General features: G+C 43.1%; 3 protein-coding genes and 1 long non-coding RNA gene across 4 annotated transcripts; 2 read left to right on the top strand and 2 right to left on the bottom strand.

Moving 5' to 3' along the window:
- The first annotated feature begins 283 nt into the window (after positions 1 to 283).
- On the top strand, positions 284 to 4,317 carry LOC114443483 (Golgi phosphoprotein 3-like). The gene is made up of 5 exons (XM_028417549.1): positions 284 to 695; positions 1,070 to 1,201; positions 1,412 to 1,526; positions 1,640 to 1,800; positions 2,136 to 4,317. Exons 1-5 carry the CDS (start codon positions 486 to 488, stop codon positions 2,397 to 2,399), a joined length of 882 nt encoding a protein of 293 aa, XP_028273350.1. The 5' UTR covers positions 284 to 485; the 3' UTR covers positions 2,400 to 4,317.
- Positions 4,318 to 5,284: 967 nt separating this feature from the next.
- On the bottom strand, positions 5,285 to 7,581 carry LOC114443485 (uncharacterized). Its single transcript, XR_003671448.1, has 2 exons — positions 6,083 to 7,581; positions 5,285 to 5,988 (listed from the first exon to the last, which is right to left on the bottom strand). It is a non-coding gene; the product is annotated as an uncharacterized LOC114443485 (long non-coding RNA).
- A 550-nt stretch (positions 7,582 to 8,131) lies between these two features.
- pstpip2 (proline-serine-threonine phosphatase interacting protein 2) lies at positions 8,132 to 14,655 on the top strand. Its single transcript, XM_028417795.1, has 14 exons — positions 8,132 to 8,282; positions 8,780 to 8,880; positions 9,926 to 10,000; positions 11,385 to 11,419; positions 11,501 to 11,607; positions 11,693 to 11,755; positions 12,202 to 12,300; positions 12,404 to 12,449; positions 13,210 to 13,289; positions 13,377 to 13,475; positions 13,587 to 13,683; positions 13,785 to 13,869; positions 13,953 to 13,984; positions 14,097 to 14,655. Exons 1-14 carry the CDS (start codon positions 8,250 to 8,252, stop codon positions 14,150 to 14,152), a joined length of 1,008 nt encoding a protein of 335 aa, XP_028273596.1. The 5' UTR covers positions 8,132 to 8,249; the 3' UTR covers positions 14,153 to 14,655.
- On the bottom strand, positions 14,632 to 21,871 carry dhx29 (DEAH (Asp-Glu-Ala-His) box polypeptide 29). The gene is made up of 27 exons (XM_028417794.1): positions 21,589 to 21,871; positions 21,180 to 21,253; positions 20,986 to 21,099; positions 20,788 to 20,917; positions 20,580 to 20,719; positions 20,357 to 20,506; positions 20,138 to 20,264; positions 19,898 to 20,056; positions 19,634 to 19,802; positions 19,052 to 19,550; positions 18,713 to 18,979; positions 18,487 to 18,630; positions 18,223 to 18,399; positions 18,002 to 18,142; positions 17,754 to 17,898; positions 17,550 to 17,670; positions 17,389 to 17,473; positions 17,205 to 17,293; positions 16,767 to 16,895; positions 16,612 to 16,687; positions 16,312 to 16,536; positions 16,094 to 16,230; positions 15,931 to 16,021; positions 15,536 to 15,841; positions 15,333 to 15,464; positions 15,138 to 15,234; positions 14,632 to 14,902 (listed from the first exon to the last, which is right to left on the bottom strand). Exons 1-27 carry the CDS (start codon positions 21,761 to 21,763, stop codon positions 14,847 to 14,849), a joined length of 4,155 nt encoding a protein of 1,384 aa, XP_028273595.1. The 5' UTR covers positions 21,764 to 21,871; the 3' UTR covers positions 14,632 to 14,846.
- Between the last annotated feature and the right edge of the window lie 8 nt (positions 21,872 to 21,879).

The following is a 21,879-nucleotide window of genomic DNA, read 5'->3' as shown; positions in this document are numbered from 1 at the left end:
TTCATTTCATCTGCACTTTAGTCTTGACTAAAATAATTTTTGTTTTATAATTTTGAAAAAAACTGGAATTGACCCATCAGGTCCTGAAATACATGGAATATTTGGCAGCCATGCATCTATTAAACAAATATATTGGACTTGATCGTATGTAATAAAAAATGTATACATCAAGTTTTAGATATAAAGTTGTCATTGTGTTGTGAGGTTGTTGTATTTCCGATGACACTGAACGCAACTACAAGCCTGACGCGTTCACAGGACCACAGTCTACGTCACAGCCTGCCACCTCCACCATGTTGGATCAGGAAGTGGGCAGAGTCTATGCAGAAATTCCGAGCCGAGCTTAACGTTGACGGCCGTCTTTACTCGATCAGTCCACTGTTTCCCCGTTTTCACCTTTAACATTCAGTGTACATGCTGCGCGGCTCTCCCTCTGGTCGAGGCAGGCGCTTTCCTTCGGATCTGATCGTTTTGCAGCCGCAGTTATGACTTCTCTCACGCAGAGAAACTCGGGCCTCGTCCAGCGGAGGACCGAGGCCATTCGCAGTGCCGCCGCCGACAAGGAGAAGGAGTCCGGCGAGGAGGAGGACGAGGCGCGTCGCGGGGAGGAGGACGATGACGACAAGGGGGACTCGAAGGAGACTAGGCTCACCCTCATGGAGGAAGTGTTGCTCTTGGGCCTCAAGGATCGAGAGGTGTGGGCCGATGGTAACTCTACAAAGCGGGCTAGCTAAGAACTTAGAACCGAACATTAGCTAACACTGTGTTTACGTTGCGTCACCAAACATGTCAACGGGGCTAACTTGGTTTGGTTGGTGGTGGTTAATGATTCCAGGATTTGCCTTAAGCGCAGCTTGGAGGGTGTTACTTTAAAGCGTTAATCTGGTTTGCAAACGTGTCTTTAGCCGTGTCACATATACAACGTGTCAACAAACGCAATAGTTTGCGGAACTACTTCTTTAATTTACTGACCTCCTGTGCAGCGTGACAGACTTTTCCAACCTGTGCATACTCCCACCAACACGTCAGCTAAAGTTTGCTAAGTCCTGTTTTTTTTCTCCCCTCTCAGGGCTACACGTCGTTCTGGAACGACTGCATTTCTTCCGGTCTTCGCGGGTGTATGTTGGTGGAGCTAGCCCTCAGAGGGAGGCTACATCTGGAGGCCTGCGGGGTGAGGAGGAAAAGTCTGCTCGCAAGGAAGGTGAGGGAAAATGTGCTCAGGGCCCTAGCCTGTGTTTATTGTAATACTAGACACTTGACACTGGGATTATTTGTGCATATCTTCAGCAGGGATCGGCCATACTAGAGTTTCACTCCCTCTGAATCCTGTTCACACAGGATATGGGTTTAAGTCAAAGTGAGGCTAACAATAAGTGCCGGTGTAACTAGTGTTTTCCTTTTGTTTGTTCAGGTGATCTGCAAGTCAGATGCTCCGACAGGAGATGTGCTTCTGGATGAGGCCTTGAAGCACATTAAAGAAACACAGCCTCCAGAGACAGTTCAGAGCTGGATAGAGCTGCTGAGTGGTGAGATAAGCCTTGCAGAGTTTGCTAACCAAACCTTCCAGTAATTATGGCAATGACACACACACAGAGACAGAGAAGTGTTGTATATCATTGGATCTCATGTCGTCCCACAGGAGAAACCTGGAATCCCCTGAAGCTGCATTACCAGCTGAGAAACGTCAGAGAGCGCCTTGCAAAAAACCTGGTAGAGAAAGGTGTGCTCACTACAGAGAAACAGAACTTCCTGCTGTTTGACATGACCACACATCCGCTCACCAACAGTACGATTAAACAGGTATCTATGGCAATAATTGCTCAGTCTGTAAGCATGTTCACATCTGGACAAAAAACCTGCAAACATCTGGCTTTTGTCTTCAGCTGGAAAAGATACAGGCGGCATTCATTCTTGGGTTTTGAGTCTTGTTACTCGGCAGTGATAGAAGATTTAATTTACTCTCCTAATAGTTTGGCAGCTCTTTACAATCTGTCACTAATTCAATTCATCTGAAGCTTGAATTTGCAGAGGCTATATTTAAAACTATATTGTTTAAAAAAAATGGCAAAAGCATGCATCTGCTCTCTTATATGGTGCTTTGATGTAAAAGTTTATATCCCTGTTCTTGCCTGCAGCGCCTTATCAAGAAGGTCCAGGATTCCGTTTTGGAGAAGTGGGTCAACGATCCCCACCGCATGGACAAAAGAGTCCTGGCCCTGATTCTCCTGGCTCACTCCTCTGACGTCCTTGAGAATGCCTTTGCCCCACTCCAAGATGACCAGTACGACCTGGGCATGAAGAGAGTCCACACCTTGCTCGAGCTGGAGCCCGAGAAGGAGAGCGCAAAGCCCAACGTCAATGAACTAATGTGGGCCGTGGTGGCTGCGTTTACTAAATGAAAAAAAAACATCTGATTGGTCGGACTGAAAGATCTGGCTGGTCTGTGTTATTTAATTGGTTGAAGGACTTCACTTACAGATGCAGACTTCATTTTAATGAGACAATCTATTTTTTGGTTGGGGAGCCTGTTTATACATCTATTCCGGATGACATTTTTTCGGTGGTAGTCCATATTAACACAGTGCAATCTGATTGGTGGTGGGCTTCACCGAGCGAACAGCTGGTCGGACGGAATGGTCTCTGAATGAAACATGACAGGCTGCTTTCTCACGAGTGAGGCAAAGTGTCTGCAGAAAGCTGGATGTACGTACTTAAAAAACCATCAACACTACGAACGGGTGGGCTTCTGGTAAAGTTAGATGACGTCAGCACGCACAGCAGTAGTACATGGTAAATATGAAGATTGGGGCCAAGTTTCCCTTCTACACTAAGAAAATATGTACTTTTCATTATGTCTCTGAAAATTTCATACTTTCCCACGTGCTTATGCAAGGGTAAAACACAGTGATTGGGTTCCCACATGTGCTGGGAGTCAAGTAGGGTTAACAGACTACCTGAATGTTTTATTCTGTCTTCAAAGTTTCCTTCCTCCTTTCGTCCTTTCAGCATTTTGTGGAAGAAAGGGGGGATAAACTCTTCAGTTCTTTATCATTGAGAGTTACACCTGGGTAATGTGGCCCTTAGAATTAAATGAAGAATTGAATAAAACTCAAGTTATGAGGTTGCTGTCTCTGCCAGGGTCCATTCTGTGTTCATAGAATTATGGCTAGTCTTCCATTCTATTTCTGTTTCTGTTGTTACTGGACGCTTGGAGTAGCCTGCCATTTATCATCTATTTTGCACAGTCACTAGCCCTGTAGGTAAAATTGTATTTATAGCTATTTTTCTTGGGTTAAGTAACCCACTTGTAAAGATTTTAAAAAAAGAAATGTTCTAAACCTTAGTGACTATGTTAAAAGAGAGAAAAAAGTTGTCCCTTATTTTTTCTACAGCTATTGAGCATCTACTTTAAAATCATTCCGTTGGACATCTCAAGAAAAAACAGTAATAATGCTTCTGCTTCATTTAAGCGTGAATTAGGAAGGCAGGAAAAACAGGTAGTGATCTGATCTGTGTGGATCGGATACCTGTGAAGAGCTAACATGCCACGTGTTAGCTAGTTAGGCTGGGAAATGTTAGCCAAAGAGGCTAGCTTCAGTGTAATAAAGGGTCAATTCATCCATACATGTTTCCTCACAAGTGGTATCAAGTCATACACAATACAGTGAAGGTGTGGGCAGAGGAGCAGATACAAGATCTTGTGCTCGGGGTTTCCCTGTGACCAAGTGAAACATTTACCACTAAGCTAAGTGAGTATTGTGTAAGCTGGGTGAGCTGGCCCTTTAAATTTCCCTCTTGCAATATAAGTTTTGTCATGTCATAATTAGGTGTTATATCTGTGTAATATGCCCCATGTGGGAATGTTGTTTTGTTTTATACGTCCGGCTGATAGAAGGGTTACTTGGGCCCAGATAAAATAAAAAAAAAAACACATGCTTCAGTGCAGCAGGTCTGAGATAATATAAAGTTATGATCATAAACATCATTCTGGTCTGAGTACAGTATGTGGATGATGTAATATCACCTATTTGTTTAATGGCATACTTATAGTTCTTTTTTTTTTCCTATCTGCAAAAGGGGTTCAAAGAACTGTGATCCGTTTACAGCAAAGAGACCATGCATGCTATCGGTGAAGGGCCAGGGTACTCGTGGATGTAGCTACAGAGAAAAGGCTTGTATGTAATTATTAGTCATTTTATGTGTATGATCTAATGGAATTCAATGAAAGGGATCTTCTCTCCTATCCTCTATAATTCTGTATGCTTTTTTGTATTACCACACAAAATAAAGTAAGGATCCTTTAAGTGCCTGAATTTACACTGTTTTGCTGCTGTTGTTATTTCCTAGTGTGAACATTTACAGACACGTTATAAAGAGTTTAAGACTGAAATTTGACCCTAATCATGCACATTTATTATAATGATATCAGATGTATTTAGTTGTGTAATTAAACAAGTAAAATTGCACCAAACCCGGTGGTGTCCAATGAAACATGAGACATTTGTGCTAGTTTTTTTAAAACATTGATGGGAAAATTGAGATTTTTTTCCCTCAGTAAACAATACCTAATTTGTTGAAGCACAAAGCCTGCTAAGTGGTATCATTCTCCTTATTTTACAACTACCGGTACTTTTTTTTTTTTCTTCTTCCTTATACTTTAATAATCCCAGAAGGGAAATTGCTTAAGGCTGCCAGCAAGTAGCGCCACACACCAGTGAGTGCAGTGGAGGCAATGCTGGTAAAGTGCCTTGCCCAAGGACACACAACGGTAACTAGGGAGGAGTTGGGATTGAACCACCGACCTTCTGGTTATTGGACAACCACTGAGCCACTGCTGCCCCCTTTCTGAAGTGGAAACACTTCAATTTAAAAAAATCTCTTTGTAAGTCTACCACACATTTGTAATTTGTCATTCTGGACAAAAAAAAATAATAACACATGACAAATAATTTCCATGTACCTGGGTTTTCCTGGGTTACAACATGTCAGAAGTTCCACCTGTTGTTCTTTGGAAAAAAAAACCTGGTCAGCCAGCCTGGCAGCTAACGTCACAATTAGCCTTTAGCCCCTGCTAGCATAACATAACACACCTGTGTATCCGACCAAATTATCAACATTTTGACATCTAACAATACAAACAAATCTATCATTATAAACCTATAGTCTGTATTTGTTGCATCATCTTATTTAAACTTAAACTGAGATCAAAATGGTACAAAGCTGTTAGCCAGCTGTTTTATCACAACCATAGGAGACATGAGACCACAAAGTCAAATGACAATTGTGACAATGTAAAATTATTTATTATCAAACAGTAAAGAGTATATTAACACATGACAGCATATATAAAATGTCCATATGTGTACTGTACATGTGACATCAGGGTTTTTAGCTGAACTTCCATGTTCCTTTTTTAAGTCGGGTCAGCCACAGGTCACAGTCACACCACCACCATCAAACAAAACAAAAACAACAACATTGATAATAAAATAAAAAATAAAATTCATTAATGATCACTCTGATCTCAGGGGCTGATTTCTGAACTTCTTTGTCTATCTCTCCATCAACAACATGTCGGATCAGGCCACAGGAGCTGACCAATCAGTCACTCTCTTTTTCCCCTTTTGGTCTTAAAGGAAACAAACAGCTCTCAACTTGCTGTTTCATGTTATTATGACAGCAGTCCGGCCTCAGTTTGCCAGCGACTCCAGGGTTTCCAAAAGCGTATATATCCACATCCCACTGAAGAGCTCCCACTTTGGCTCTATATCCTGAGACTCCCCGTCTTCGGCTCTGAAAGCCTTCCATTTTTTTTGGTTTACAATATTAGATTCCTCTCACAGTCCACTGTCAGAGTGTCTCATTTGACTTTGGGCACAGGCTTGTAATACTTCAGCATTTCCATCAGTTTGTAAGTCCAGTACAGCTCGTCACCAGCATGTCGTAGCTCACGTGCACAGTGCTCAAGAATAGCAGCCAAGTCAAGATCTGAGGGAAGACAACACAGTTAAGACAGGTTGTTAACATAAACAAGTGAATAATAACATAAGTCATTCAGTCAAATATATACGGAGATACTTACCGGGGGAAGCCATTGTTGTCAGGTTTATGTGTAGCAGCAGTCTTCACAGATTCAGTTCGTCTTTGCACGCAAGGCTCTTGTAAAGTAGTAGTTGTTGTTCAAAAGGGAGGAACAGGTTTGAACTACTGACGGAGAACTCGGCCTTAAATAGGTTAAAACCATGTGACGCACAGCAGAGGAATCCCCATCAGCTGCAGCCAGGTTCCTCCCACCACAACTCGGTTTGAACTCATGTTACAGAGCTGAGCTAATATTGAGCTAATGTTGACATTATTGTTACAGGTCCGTCTAATCAGTAAATTACATTCTGTTTTTTCATACTTAACAAATACCCAATGTACTGTGTCAACATATGAAAAACAAGTGACGCCATATAGAAAGTAAAACCTAACCCTGCTGCCATGCATCACATGATGTCAAATTTCATCACGTCACTGATGAATATAAGGAACTTATATAATCCCACCATAAAGATCTCAGCGTGGCTACACAACAACAGTTATGTCCTAATGGGGCTGATAGTGGCGATAAGAACACAGTGGCTGTTTTTCCGAATGTTCCAGGACACTTGTATTAGTTCACACATTGCATAAACAGACAAAACGACGTTCAAAAACAAAGAGGCCTCAGATTACCTCAGATAAACGCACCTGGGGTTCCCAGGAACCCACACATTTTCCATAAACGTGGAGATGTCTCTGCTCAAGACAGGCATCATCAACATGCTACGACTTGCCTGCCTTCTTTAGAAATGGGGAAGTACCGGGGAGTCCACAGCACAGTGCGCAGCATAGAGAATGTTCTGGTTTGTGACTGATGTAAGGAAAAGCTGGTAATGCTCATAGCACATGACGGTGTTAGTTTAACAATGTATTCAGGTTGTGATTACAATAACTGGACTTCAGAACAAACTGATTTTAACTTGTTGGCCAAGCATCCGAAGACACTCTGACCACACATGGTCTATTCACACACATGTTTGATAGCTGTGTCTATAAAGGCTCTTATGTGTAGCTCAAACAAAAGGTTGAGGATACAGCGGTTGTAACACCGTTTCTGTCACCCAGCAACCTGTAATGGACACCAGCATTTAAAAGTTATCTACTGTTCTGTCTGTGGAGTCTACAGTCTTCCAACCAGCACTGAGAAAGCAATTAATCATATGAGAAGAATACAACAGAAGAAACTTTTGATATGTTTTGAAAGCCAGTGGTACAGGTTGATCTCACTGATAACAGCCTTGTTTATCACCACAGTACCCTGAAGGGAACATAGCAGGGTGGACTTCTGTTTTCAGTGTCATGTTCTATGACCAACCTTATCAGAGTTACTGTACTGACACAGTGTTTAGTCATGTGATACACAGAACAACACAATGCATCAGAAAATACATGACCTCATTATGTCTATATATAAACGTATAGACTTTTAAGCTGAGGACACACTAAATGACTTTTCACCCACAATTCCCTGTCGGGCATGGTCGGCACCAGTCTGCACTAATATCTAGTGTTTTTTTTTTTTACTAATATCTAGTGTGTGAAGGGGTGAAGAGGCAAAGATGGAAGTGTGTGAGGGGAACAGACCTGACCAGACCTCCGTCGCAGTTATTCAAACTTGCTGGAATTTGTCGGACCGAGTCTGGAAGCAGAGGGGTAGTGTGAACTCATGACCGACCCGAAACAGGTGTTGCCAACAGTCAATGATAAGGGATGGTGACACACGGGAGATACTGTCAGAACAGGCCGGGAAGTAGCGGGAATATAAAACTACTTGATTCAAAGCCGTTTTCTTCTTGTTGTTTTTTTCGAGCAGCTAGCTGCACAGATATCAGCAGCTAGCAAGCTGCCTTGCTGGCTGTCTGACTTTCTTCTTCTTCGTCGTCGAGTTTGTTGGCCGTTGCCGCATTACTGCCACCAACTGGTTTGTTTGTAAACTGTCGCCATTGCGAGAGTAACATCAAGCTGTAGATGTACCTCCACCTGTCACCAGATGGCAGCACACTCACACTCGTCAACTCAGTTTATAATAGGGTTAATGTCATTATCACTGCGCATGCGTGAGTCGGAGCGGCTTCTGACTTGTAGTCAAAGTTCAGTGCTGACTGGCTGAAACAAGGAAAGACGTCTCGCCAAGTATCAGATTAAACACTGCGGCGCTGCCAAATATGAAAAACCTCCATTTTAAAGACTTCTTCTGGGTGAGTTTTTTTTTATTTGTGTTTATTTCTCCATGATTCAGTTTTATTTTAGACACGTAAAGCCAAAAATAATCATCATGAGGATGTGTGTAAAGTAACTGTACAGTTTCATTGTGGCTTCTCTGATGGGAAATAGACCTTATTTAAATTTTTTGGCTTAATTAAATGACATTCAGAACTTTAGATTTATTAAAGTAAAATTATGTATAAGAGATAATAAATGAAAGAAAAATATATTGTAGGCCTATTTTTAAACACAACTAGTGGATATAGTGCAGCTAAGTGTCTTACACCTCCTGTGTTGAATAACCTGTAAATAGACAGAAAGTAAGGATGGTGATTTGGATGATTACAGGCTCTTACCTCATACCTAAATTATGGAGATGTACAGTACAAAACATCAGTTTAGTGTTTATTTAAACAAGTTTAGGCAGCGTGCTCCTGCCTCACAGTGAAGAGTGCTGGAGAACTCATATCAGTGTTCACCCTGCTGACAGAACTCTGAGCTGACCAGCACAGGCGGCTACGACGCCATCATCCAGTACCTCAATGATGGCAAGAGGACGTGCAAAGAGCTGGAGGATTTCATGAAAGCCAGGTGATGTGCGTCATACGTATGTATGTTAATTCTGTGGTAGCTCAAAGGGACAAAGGTCGCACACCTGGGAACGACATGGTTGGAGTGAGGTGAAAATGAAAGCTGAGAAAGAGGAAGAGCATGTTAATGTTGTGGGGTCATTGCTGTGGGAAATTGCACAGTTTATCAGTGAAACATTGAGTGGAGGAATTAAGATGTGAAGGCTTGAAGAGGAGGAAGGAAAGACCAAACCTTAAACTGCACATGAAGTTGAAGATGACAATATTTGTTAGATCTGATCACTTTCTGTGAGCTGATGATGGGCCAGTCAGTTTATTTCAGGCGTGATTGATAAGTTATTGGCAGTCATAATATGAATTTATCCTTCTTTATAGAAGTCTTTGACAAAATCAGGCAGGCGTTCGCAGTCTTCAGTGTATCTGCCAGAAAGATCAGTGTGTCAGATCCCTGTGATAGAGAGAGACCCTGTCTTGGTCGTCCACTCAGGAGACAGATGTCGTCGCTTTGACCTCACTGCACTGGCTTTCTTGTTTGTATCCGTCTGTCAGGATCTGCCTGAAAATATTTTTTTTTATGTTGCATTGAATCTGCTTCTCGTGAGCCGACACCTTTGGAATTTGTGGTGCACGGACACGTTCTTGGGAGGAACCCATCTCTATTGCGACATACTGTTCTGTTATTCATGGATCTAGGCAATGATCTCCTGCGTGGGAGACGGTGGTCATCTTCCACGCTGTCTCTGCCACCTTTGAAATTAGCACTGTGGCTCCTCTCCATGCTGTAGTATATGGAGATCCATGATAAATAAGAACTTGATACTGCTTTGGCATGGCTGCAGGAAAGCTATCGTGGCTTTCTAAAGCCTCCTGTCTTATCAGTTAACCTACAGTGTTATATGACAATTAATAATGTCTTTACATAGTGTGTAAATTAGTGATAGAAAACAACCATCACTGATTTCCATGTAAATTTATCTGCACTTTGTAGGCTGACTGTTTGCTCTTTGTAAGCATGCTAGACACACGTCTTCGTGTTTTTCTTTCAGGGCGTCAGTTGAAGAAAAGTACGCCAAAGATCTTCTTGGTTTGTCCAAGAAGGTGTGTGGCCACAATGAGATGAAGTAAGCGACCGCAGTGTTGAGTTATTATTATCGTGTTTTTAACCAGCTCTGTTTACAGACAGCCTCAGCAACAGTAGCTGCATGAGTGCATCTCTGCAGAGCTGAGGTGTTGCTTTATAATAGTTTTGATACAAGTCCAACACAAAAAGAGAAGTCAAAGAGAAAGTCTAGTTACCAAACATCGGAAGATTCTGACTGTTTGTTTTGAAAGTGGAAATAATGAGCCCACTGCCTACTGTTTCTTAGTCATTTGCTTTTAGCCTGACAGATGGAACATGCATGCACTGGCATGTTATTTCTCTCTCAAACAGTCCTCTTTATCTTTAGTCACAGACAATATGGTCAGTGTTGTTTCATTTCTATTTTTGAAGCTGTGAAAATAATTTAAAAGTGTTTTGTTTAAAAGATGCACTGGGGGGGATTTTTAGTAGATGACCTCATGACCTGAGGTGGCATGTTGGTGCAGTCGCCTCACAGCCAGAAGGTTCCTGGTATTAGCTCGGGTCGTTCTGTGCAAAGTTTGCACACGTGCATGTTAGGTCAACTGAGGGCATAAAGACACCACCAATGCTAGATTCATGCTGCATGACTAAGATAATGCTAGCTGACATTACTCACTAAGAACTTGTTATTGTTAGCAATTTAGCACAGTGAAAAAAGTGTTTCTAACAGACTATGCAATGTAGAACAGTGAACATATAAAGAACAATTATACATAGAACAAATACACTATTCATTGTGTATTATGGATCACATCAAAAAGAGTTAAGGATACTATTAGCAAGCAATCAAGCTATCCATCTAGCAGTGGCATTCATACCATCCATCTGCTGAACCCACTTTGTCCTGTAGTACAGGGTCACATACTGGACAGGTCACCGGTCCATCACAGAGCAACACACACAGACAAACAACCATTCTCACTCACACTCACCAATTAACCTAACAAGCACGTCTTTAGAACGTGGGAGGAAGCCGGAGTACCCGGAGAAAACCCATGCAGGCACGGGGAGAACATGCAAACTCCACACAGAAAGGCCCCAGTCAGAGTTGAACCAGGAACCTTCTTACTGTGAGGCGACAGTGCTAACCACATCCACACCATGTCAGCGAAAAGTATCATTAGCAAATGGCAAACTTCACCAAGATCAGCCCACTAATGAAAGTATTTTTAAAAAAGTATACAGTCCCTCACATAGAGTTTGAGTTTTTTTTCTTTTTGTCATGTTACAATCCGTTCACACAGTAAGAATGTGTTCATGTGCATAAATGCTGAATCATGCATTGTAAAGCAGGATATTCATGTCATTGTCATGTGATGCTTTTACAGTTTCCATGTTTTAATATTTATATTCCCACTGTGTAATCTTGTCCTCTTTTTTAGCACATTAAAAAGATCCTTGGATGTGTTCAAACTGCGTGAGTCCAGCTCCTATTTATAATGTGTGAATTTTTTTGTATTTAGCCTGCAGTTTAAATTATGGTTTTTAATCCCTGCAGAGACTGAAAACGTGAGTCTGTCGCACCTACAGCTGGCTCAGAGTCTGAGGGAAGAGGCCAAGAAACTGGAGGAGTTTAGAGAAAAGCAAAAAGAAGCGAGGAAAAAGGTCGGTGGGTTTTCTTTCAGCTCTGTGAGAAAATGAGACGACGACTACGAGCTATGTTAAGTTGATGTGATGACGCAAATTTCAGATCGAACAACAGATGGACGCGCTGCACAAACAGAAGTCTTCACAGTTCAAGAAGACCATGGATGTAAGTAGCAGAGTTAATTATCGGGGATTCAATCATTCACTGCTGTTATAGTAAATATGTGGGCTATATCTGTGCTACCTCAAAATTCTGTGTACTCCAGAATCATTTTAAAACCTACAAATAGTTCATTAGTGTGTTAAGTCAGAAGAGTTTCAGTTGTGTTCTTAACTGTTGTCTCTTCTTCCTCTTTGGTGGAGGAAGTTGTCCTGACCAGTCTGGGAAGTATAAGAGCAGGGTATCACTTAACACCATCAAAATCCTCTCCAAAAGAAGAAGTACTTGTCATGCATGACTTTGAAATAAATAAGAATCAGACTGTGACAGAGAGAAGTGTCTCTGTCTGTGACAGAGAGAAGTGATGCCAGTTGACAGTTTTTGTAAAATGTTTTTGGGGGGGTGATGAACAAGTAGTTAGTTCTCTGTGGTAATTGTGTTGCTCCTCCCAGTCAAAGAAGACGTACGAACAGAAGTGTCGAGACAAAGAAGAAGCAGACCAGAACGTGAACCGAAACGCCAACACCAACAACCCCAAGCACATGGAGAAGGTACAGTGAGGACATCCTCACTTTTGCTTTAGGCAAATGACTATAGTTACACTTTCCATTCAGTTTAGATGCAACAAATTGACTCTTATTTTTTATCTTTTAGCTCAACTCAAAGGCACAGCAGGCAAAACAGAACGCAGAAGATGCAGGTAAACTTCCAAATGTAACCCAATGAGCAGAGACGGGTCAGTGTTCTGATAGCAACATACTACCAACTCCTGATTTTTAGATCTATCCTCATCCCAATATAAACAACAATTGTTTAACACACTCAGATATTTCAACTTAATTCACATTTCAAAGAAATCTTTTAATTTTTTTAATCACCCCAAATAAAGAAAAACGATTCTCCAAAGAGAATCAATGCTGGCCAGCCAGGGTCGGCCCAATATGCAAAATATGAAGTCGCTTAGGGCCCCCAAGAGCACCAAAAGTCGATGATCAAATTTTATATTTAAAAAAATAACATTGATTAATACAAACGAGATTATATTACACATTCAGTAGCGTGTATTACACACAGTGCAGCCTATAGGATGATGAAGCATCTGATGCTAAGGTGGTGGTAGGAAATTTTGCTTAGGGCCCCATAAAGGCTTGGCCAGCCGCTAACTGAGCTGAGCTCCCCGCCCAGCATACCTGTACACTGAGCACTGGGCCATCTTAAAGGGGTCGCAGCACGACAATCGTAATAGAATGTCGATCAACTTACACTTAGTACAAGTTTGTCCAAGTACAAAGATCACCGGCACACCAGAGCAGAGATTAGCATTTAGCTTAAAGCAACAGAGAGTGCAGCATTGATCTTAGAGGGCCACAAGACACTCACTGTTAGCATGCTACATTAGCATACCTGGTTTCATTAGCATTTTGCTTTGTGTTTGGGTGTTCACTGTGTTTCATTTGCAGACAGGTTATATCAGCAGAATGTGAGCACACTGGGAAAGATTAGAGACGACTGGCTAAAGGAACACGTCAAGGCTTGCAGTGTAAGACCATGAATCCTGTAGTTTTTAACATGATGTAGAAAAAAGAGAGGGAGAGCTGAATGCACTTCTGTCATGTTTTCCAATCAGATCTTTGAAAATCAGTCAACAGAGAGGATCAACTTCTTGAGAAACGCAGTGTGGACTCACCTCAACCAGCTCTCCCAGCAGTGCGTTACCTGTGACGAGGTAAAAAGCCCCCAGCTGCAGGATGAGTATTCTAAACATGACAGTGGGACATTATTTATAAGCGTGGCTTCACTGAACTCTGATCTCTTTTGTTTGACTGTGTGTGGACAGCTGTATGAGGAAGTGAGGAAGTCCCTGGAACAGTGTGACATCCAGGACGATATCGAACACTTTGTGAACCTCAGACGCACTGGTGAGAAACCGCCAGGTACGCATGCTGCAAACACTCATTTACAGAACCATCATCACCAGCTGCACAGAGTCCTGGATGGAAACAGAAGCAGATTCACCTGTCTTCCTGTCTGACAGCTCCTGTTGCATATGAGAACTTCTACAGCGGTCAGAGGTCACCGACTGGAGCTCCACCCAACCGATTGCCTCCACCTGTAGTAAGGTAAACAGAGGAAACTGCTGCCTATCTGTTCAACTCTATGTTGATTTGATCACACACACACTGTTTGTGTTGTGAATTTGCAGGAGGCCATTACCTGAGCCAACACACACCAGGGGTATGTTGTCCTATTTTATTTTATATACAACTGCTGCTTAGTCCATTTAAATGTTATTTTTGCTGTACTTTCTGTTGTCATGCCACAATGTTTCCTGTGTGGTTTATTGCAGATGACGCAGTCTACTCGATGGTGCAGGATGCAGGCTACAGCGTCATTCAGTACTAACACAGACCTGCGTGGAGGAGTGATCACATGTGGCTCTGCGGTAACACTGAGTAGAAGTGCAGCATCATAAGTGTGCATACATTGTGTATTTTTAGGAAATACTGGGATCATAAGTGTTTTATTTATTTATAACTTTTTCAAAATATAGATTGAGGCTTGTGTGTGTGTAAGGGTTCTGTGCCATGTTTACTTGTTTTCATTTCCTCCTTGATATGAAAGTAGCTTTTCACCGCAGCTTTTTTTTTTTTTTTTTGAAAAGGCTCACACACTCCTATTACATACCAGCACTATATATCCCATATCCTACACTTAAAATTAAGTTATGGACAATATTTTCAGATTCAGGTTGATCCTTTCTTCACTGTGGTTTTGCTTTATTTATAAAGAGGAAGTTCAAATGCTCTAGGATTAAATGGCACTTCATTGTGAAACTGACCTGGTGTTGGTTTTGTTTTTCCTCCTTTTTAACAGTCAATAACTTCAAATAAAAACTGCTTTATTTCCACCCCATTCGGCAACATGATCTTTGTGTCGTTATGCATCTCATATGTTACAGTCCTCCTCAATGTGAGTTAAGATTTACTGGAAACAATCGGCTCATCTTCAGGACACCAGCATCTGTCCTGCAGGTTCTGTGTGTTTCTTCATTTCTTCATGAGTACTCTGAAGCACTTGGTGTGTGCAGGTTCTGATGTTACATGCCGTGCTCGGATTTGATTAGGTCCAGAATCACCTGGATGGTGCTTTCCCCTGCATCAGAGAAACAGAATCAGATCAGACCGAGCTGAAACATAGACTTCCTTTGTTTTCACCTGCAGACTAGCATTTAAAATCTCAGTCTCAGTGCTTTCATCCCCATACATTTCTGTTTAATACTTGGAGAATCAATAAACAACGAAATTTAATAATGGATTTCCACAATATGTTTAAATGTCCACTGTTACAGGAGAAATAAAACAGGCATTTCTAAACCGTCCTGGTTTACCTTCTACAGTCATCTTGGGATTCTCCAGCTTCTTTTCAAGCAAAGAGTCCATCAGCTTCCTCAGATGTTTGAAGATGACGCCAATCCGTACAGGAGCCTTAAAATGTGAGAAATAAAAACAAAAAGCACCATTCAGCAACAAAACAACAGGAAAAGAGACATAAATTAATCTGATCAACCTCTATGGTCTCTGACCTGGAAGTGGATCCATCCGTCCAGAGTGATAAGCCTCTCTCTGTGCTGGATGTCGATCTCACCTCCAAACAGCAGCATGGGGAAAGGAGATACCAGAGTGGTGTCTCGCAGGTAGATCTTAGTGTATTTCACCTGTGGACAAATAACAGTGTGAATAATTGGTGGAAAAGATGGTCAACGATAAATTAACGCTTCCTCTGTACCTTCTCCTGGTACAGCAGCCAGCCGTGTGTCTGCAGGTTGCGGTTCACAGACGAGGGGTGGACCTGAGCCTTTCCTTGAGGCGTCTCCACCGTGCAGGCCACCCGCTCTAGCACGTCCACAGAGGGGGTGCACAGAACCCGGGCCACACTGTCATAGAGGCCCGCTGTCAGTGCAGCGTTCAGGATGGACATCTGCTGCTTGGGCAGCGAGGTCGTCTGCTGCTGCTTCAGGCGAGAAGACGAGGAGGAGCGAGATGACCAGAAACCTGCCTGCTCCATCATCTTCATCAGCTCCTGCTTCACATCCTGTATGAGAGAAAAGAAAGAAGCACAAGAGGAAGTGAAGTGGTGTTGAAATAAGTGTAGTTGAGTACATGCTTGTGAGTGGACGGTACCTCTATGGTAATGAGAGCTGTGCGATTGAGGAAGTGTTTCCTGCAGTATGATATTTCTGCTCTCGGCCCGTCAGTCTGTGAGTTCTTCCATCTGACGGTAAGACAAAAGGTCAAACAGGCCACTTGAAAAACATACAGTCCAGCTGTTTAGACTAGTCCTTACCCCATGTATGCATTGTAGATCGTCAGGTGATCAGAGTTGGCCAATGCCAGTGCAGCTTTTGCCAGGTTAGCTTCCTCCTTTCTATTAATTGGCGTGAAGAAAGGAGACTTTTCTGCGATGGCTGCTGCGATGGTCGCCTGGGAGATATACATTTAAGACATGAAACTAAAAAGTCAAAATATAGTGCCTATTTGTTTAAAAACCTAAGTGGAACATACTATCGGCTCCAGACAGCCAAGTATGGCTCCATAGATGAGCATCTTGCCAATCTTCACGTTGACCGGGAGACTCGCCAGGTGGTGTCCCAAAGCAGTGAGGACGTGGTTGTCGGGGTGACAAGCACCAATCTTCCTCAGCAGATTGACAGCATTACTGACTGACTGGGGCTGAGGAGCGTCCAGGGCCCTGCTCAGAAAGTCCTCTGGGGAGCCGTACTGACATTTCTACCAGAGCAGAGAAAGAGTTTGACAATCTGTGGTCATTTCTGTGTGACTGAGAATGGGGGCTGTATTGTATACCATAATGTGCAGGCAGAGCTCCTCAAGTGGCACCCGCAGGATCTCAGGAATGGAGTAATCCATGAAGGCATCAAACCTGATGTCAAACAGATCATTAGCACATGACACAAAACAGAAGCATCTTTACTTTAGACAAAGCATGATGAGGTGAGTACCTGTATTTTGGGTAAAGTCTAAAGCAGAAGCCATTACGGACTCGTCCTGCTCTCCCCTGCCTCTGGAGGGCGCTGGCTTTGGAAACAAATGTCTCTACAAGGGAACTCATCTGGCTGCTCTCATGGTACCTGAACAACAAAGTGGAATGGATTTAAGTCTGTCCCCAACTAGCATAATTTTCCATATTTCAGGATCACATCTTTTCCAGGATAGTTGTTGGAACTTAATCCTGATCACTCAAATTATTATCTGGCGCCATCATCTGGTCAAAAGTAAAACTGTTTTACTTTTTTAATGACCAAAAATCTTTAGCATCAGTTGTGCTTTTTGTTGTTAAACCTTTAGTAGACAGACAAATACATCAAATAATTTAGTTAAAAAAAAAAACAGATGTGATATAATCTAAAATAATCTGAATAATTTGAGACTTTTCTTACTTGTTTTCTTTTGTCTTCCCTGTGTCGATGACAAACACAATATCAGGAATAGTCACACCTGTCTCAGCAATGTTTGTTGACAACACAATCTACAGGAGACATGCAGAAAAGGTGAAGAGAATCAGTCACAGTTTAACACAAAGCTTACGTTTTTCTGTATAAATTACACTACATGCAGCAATACCTTTCTGACCCCAGCAGGGGGCACTGTGAAGGCTGCAGCCTGGTCCTTAGATGAGAGAGTAGAGTGGAGAGCAACTATCCTGTACCTAAAGAAGAAAATTAACAGTGTTGTTAGAATATATTAGATTACTGTACAGTCATATATCAGTGTGTGCACATCACCTGTTTTTGTCCCGGAACCTCTTGTCTGAGGAGAGCAAGTCATAAAGCTGCTGGATGTGAGCCAGACCCGGGAGGAAGACCAGAACAGCTCCATCCACATCTGCAAACTGTGGGGATTTATCTGGAGAAAAAACACACACACATTTAACACGCATAACAACACTCGAACATGGATGATTCTGTATCCAGCCAATGTGTGTTTACCCAAGTAGTCCATGAGGTCAACCAGCAAGTCCATATTGATCTTATTGGGGTTCATGTACTGCAGTGCCTGCCGAGTCCTGCTGCTGAAGTGGTCGAGTTCAGGACCCAGGTCCCAGCCAGAGGAGGAGTCTCTTATTATCACCTCCTGAGACAAAGAGGAGCACCAGTAAGCATTTAGCTTCTGAAGATGTAAATAAGCTAATTTGCCACATAATCAAAAAGTCAGATGTAACAGTTGCTATTGCTACCTGGTGCTGCAACGTCTTGCCACCTTTTTGCGTGACAGACACAGACACTTCCTCCTCCTCTTCAAGAATTTTCTGGCAGTACTCCGAGTCCTTTTCCAGGATGTATCCCGTCTGCTCAACTATGTCCTCTAAATGATACACCTGGGAATAAAACCTCATTAGCTTGAAAACATCCCATTTCCTTTGGTTCTTAGGCAAAAAAAACAAATGCAAACTTGTACCTCCACTGGGAAAGTCCTGCCAGGAATGGTAATCACTGGGCAGCGGTTAAAGTAGTTGGAGAACTTGTCACAGTCCACTGTGGCGCTCATGAGGATCAGCTGCAGGTCTGATCTCCTCATGACAACATCTTTCAGGATGGTCAGCAGGAAGTCTGACTGGACGCTGCGCTCATGGACCTGAGAGGGTGGGGGTGAGGTGAAAAGGATGCAGATGAAGTTATTGGCTTACTTACTCTGTTGTGTCTGATCAGAAGTTCCAAGTACCTCGTCTACGATGATGTGGGTCAGGGAGCTGAGGTGACGGTCATGCTGAAGTTTCCTGAGTAGAACTCCAGTCGTGCAGTAAAGCAGACGAGTCCAGTCCCCTGACTGATTCTCCATTCGGATCTGGTATCCACACAATGACGACTGCAACACGAAACATGGTCATTAAGAACAGGTAGCAGTGGATAAAAACTATATTGACACATACTGTACAAGAAATATTCACTTTGGATCCTGGTCCGTCCTCGCAACCCAGTTCCTGAGTGACTCTGCAGGCCAGGCTCATGGCAGATATCCTGCGGGGCTGCGTCACCACGATGTTGCAGGGCTGTGCCATCTGTCCTCCAGTCAACAGCTCCTCCAGCAGGAACTGAGGGATCTGAGTACTCTTGCCACTACCTGTCTCACCGGCCACCACCACCACAGGGTGGCGCTGCAGGGCCTCCAAGACACGGTGTCGGTGTTGAAAGACAGGAAGCTGCTCTCGCTCTGCCTTAAAAGTCAGATACTTGTTTAATAACACGACTTTATTTATCTTATTAGCCTGTGAGGAAAGTGTATTTACCTGCAGTTTCTGGGCAAGTGGTGTCACCTTTAGCTTCTTTAAGAGCTCTCTAGCCGCCTCAAGGGCTGCCCCTTGCCTCCTCCCACCACTTTTCTCACTCTTGTCTTCCACTTCCTCTCCTCTGTCCCCAAAATCAAGACCAGCCAGATTCTCCCACGACTCTTCGGGCTCCTCATCAGCAGCCCTGCTTATCTGTCCTTGAGTTCCAGACCCCTGACTCTGGTTCTGCTGCTGTTTGAGTCTCGTCAGGAGGCGAGAGATGAACTGGTCTCGAGGTTTGTTGGCAGCAGTGCGGCTCTCCTCTTGCTGCTGCTGCTCACTGTCTCTCCACTCCAGCCACACATCCCGGTAGGTTGGAGGAAGAAGCTGGTGCACCGACTGTCCTTTAACCAGATTGTAGAGAGCCAGTGTGGCCCCCAGATGCTGAGCCTGCATACTGTCCTCTGTCAGGATGGTGGGACAAACTTCCAGGATGTCATCGACCCTCTGGACACGCACCCTGATACATTTAAAGAAGTCAAATAAATCCAAAACGAAGTTGAAATTCTGTATGTGTTTTGAGTCACATATACACCCACTTACTTGCACCTCCAATATCTACCAGCAGCAACCTTGTGGAAAGCCGGTGGTGGACTTTTGGGCAGGTTCTTACGGACCCAGTCGATGAGGAACTGTTTGGGAGACTTTCCAGTCCAGCTGCGGGCTGTATAGTCAAAGTTGCGTATGTCTTTTGGCTCATTCTTTTTCACCACTAGAAACAAAGAAACAAATTTTAAACATTAGACCATTTACTGTAAAATAGAGCAGAAGCATGACTATGAAGGTGTGCCTTTCCCTGATAATAACCTTTCTCGGGAGGAGGGGCCTTCTCAGCTTGTTCAAATAAATTGAAACCAAGGTCCTCTTTGTCCTCACTGACAGGAAGAGCTTTCTTTTCTTTCTGAGGAGCATCTACCACTCTTATGGCTGGATTGAACATCGGGTGCAACTCCAGCTGCTTCATTTCTAGTATTAAAACATCAGAAAAACAAATACTGTCATGTAATAAAAGTAACATTTAAAAGGTATTGATTAACAAACACACACCTTGCTGTATGACACGTATCCTGTCCTGTGCCATCCTCTGACCAGACTTGTCTCCTTTGGTCTTGGCAGTAGCGGCCATGTCTTTAGCATCATACAGTTGAGCAGTAAGGATCAAATATCTGTCATTCTATGCAGCGAGACATAATACACACATCTTTATCAATAATGCTGTTCATTCAATCACCATAGATGACAAACCTTCATCAACATTTTACTTACTGGATCAAACTTTTCCTCCAGTTCAGGATTGTGTTTCTTCTTCCCTCCTTTCTCCTCCTCCTCCTCCTCTTCGTCCTCTTCGTCGCTGCTTTGCTCTGCATACCTTAAGATCCAGTCCTTCACGGTTGCAGCTTCATCCTTCTCGCTGGACTGGCAAAAACAAAAAACACACTTAAGTTTTGAGAATAAAACACACATAAACAAAGTAGGTACAAACAGAAACCTTAGTGGTCTCTTTGCTGGTGGTGTTGGGAACTCTGGGGCTCTGAGCTGCAGGTTTCTGCTGGGCAGGAGGCTGGAATCTGGGCCGGCTCTTCTGAATCTCCTCTTGCATCTGCTGGCTAAAACCATCAGGCAGCTCCTCTGTTAAAACAGAATCCAGTCACACTTGTGTCTTTAGGTAATATTAGGGAATATCCATTGTCTAATACCATCTTTAAGATTGAGGCAGAGCCAGTCGAGAGCAGAGTGGAGATCTCCTCCATACAGCACGCTGCTCTTCATCGCCTCCTCGATGTGTTCTCTTTTAAAGTTGAACTTCTGCAGAGCTGTGTACAAATCCTGCCAACAGAAGGAACATGAGTACAAAAACACCAAGTCTAAATCAGAGGGGATGCTGTTGTCTTTACCAGCAGCTTCTTGCTTGTAAGTCTGCCTGATATGGGCCCCTTGTCCCCATTCTCCTGTCTGAAGTCATTTATTAGCTTGATGATCTTCTTCTCCAGGTCAGCTTGGATGGTAACCTGTATTTAAATCATTCACCGTCAACATTTTGAAAGTTTACCACCACGAAACACACCCGAGACTGAAATAATAGACTTACTTTCAGAATCGACTTGTCTGAGATGCCACCAGTGTCCACCTGGGCGGTGTTGGCTAAGCTGTAGGTCTTGGGAGCTGAGGTGAAAACAGAGAAACTGAATATCACTGCTGGGCCTGACGTTATTCTGAAGAATTAGATTCTATGATTAACCTGCTTATTGAGTTAAATGTATTGATGACTTACTGTTCAGGTCACCGAACCTACAACTTTTCTTACAAATGTGGCAGTAAGTATTGGTCAGAAAGTAAGCAGGTTTACTCAAGGAAAACTGTATTTTTCATTGAACATTTCTGATCCAGTTATCTGAAAATGACACTGCTAACACAACGTGTAACGACACACTACATTACTGTTTTTAAAAACTAGACACGTAGCAGAATGAACATGCTGCATTGTCACTTATCACTACCTTTCGACTTGCTGTCTTTGGCTGGTTTGCCCGGCTTGTTACTGCATGCCTGCTTCTTCGCCTCCTCCGCCACGCTGTCCCCCGCTGCAGGAGCACCGTTCCTGCCCGCTGCCGATGCTGCCGCGGCCCCCGGAGCTGCCGCTTGGGGGGCCGACTTCTTCTTCTTTCCGCCCATTAAGTCACCAAAACCTCGTCTGTGCCAGGTGGCTCCTTTACGGGGCTATGGATTGACAACTCATCGGGAAGCTGATTTAGACTGATGTTTCTCCGTTTTTGGACCACACAGCTGCC

This window comes from Parambassis ranga, chromosome 12 (assembly GCF_900634625.1).
Source record: "Parambassis ranga chromosome 12, fParRan2.1, whole genome shotgun sequence".
Taxonomy (NCBI): Eukaryota; Metazoa; Chordata; class Actinopteri; family Ambassidae; genus Parambassis; species Parambassis ranga.
Note: the sequence above shows the minus strand (reverse complement) of the source record. Positions and strands in the feature narration are given on the sequence as shown.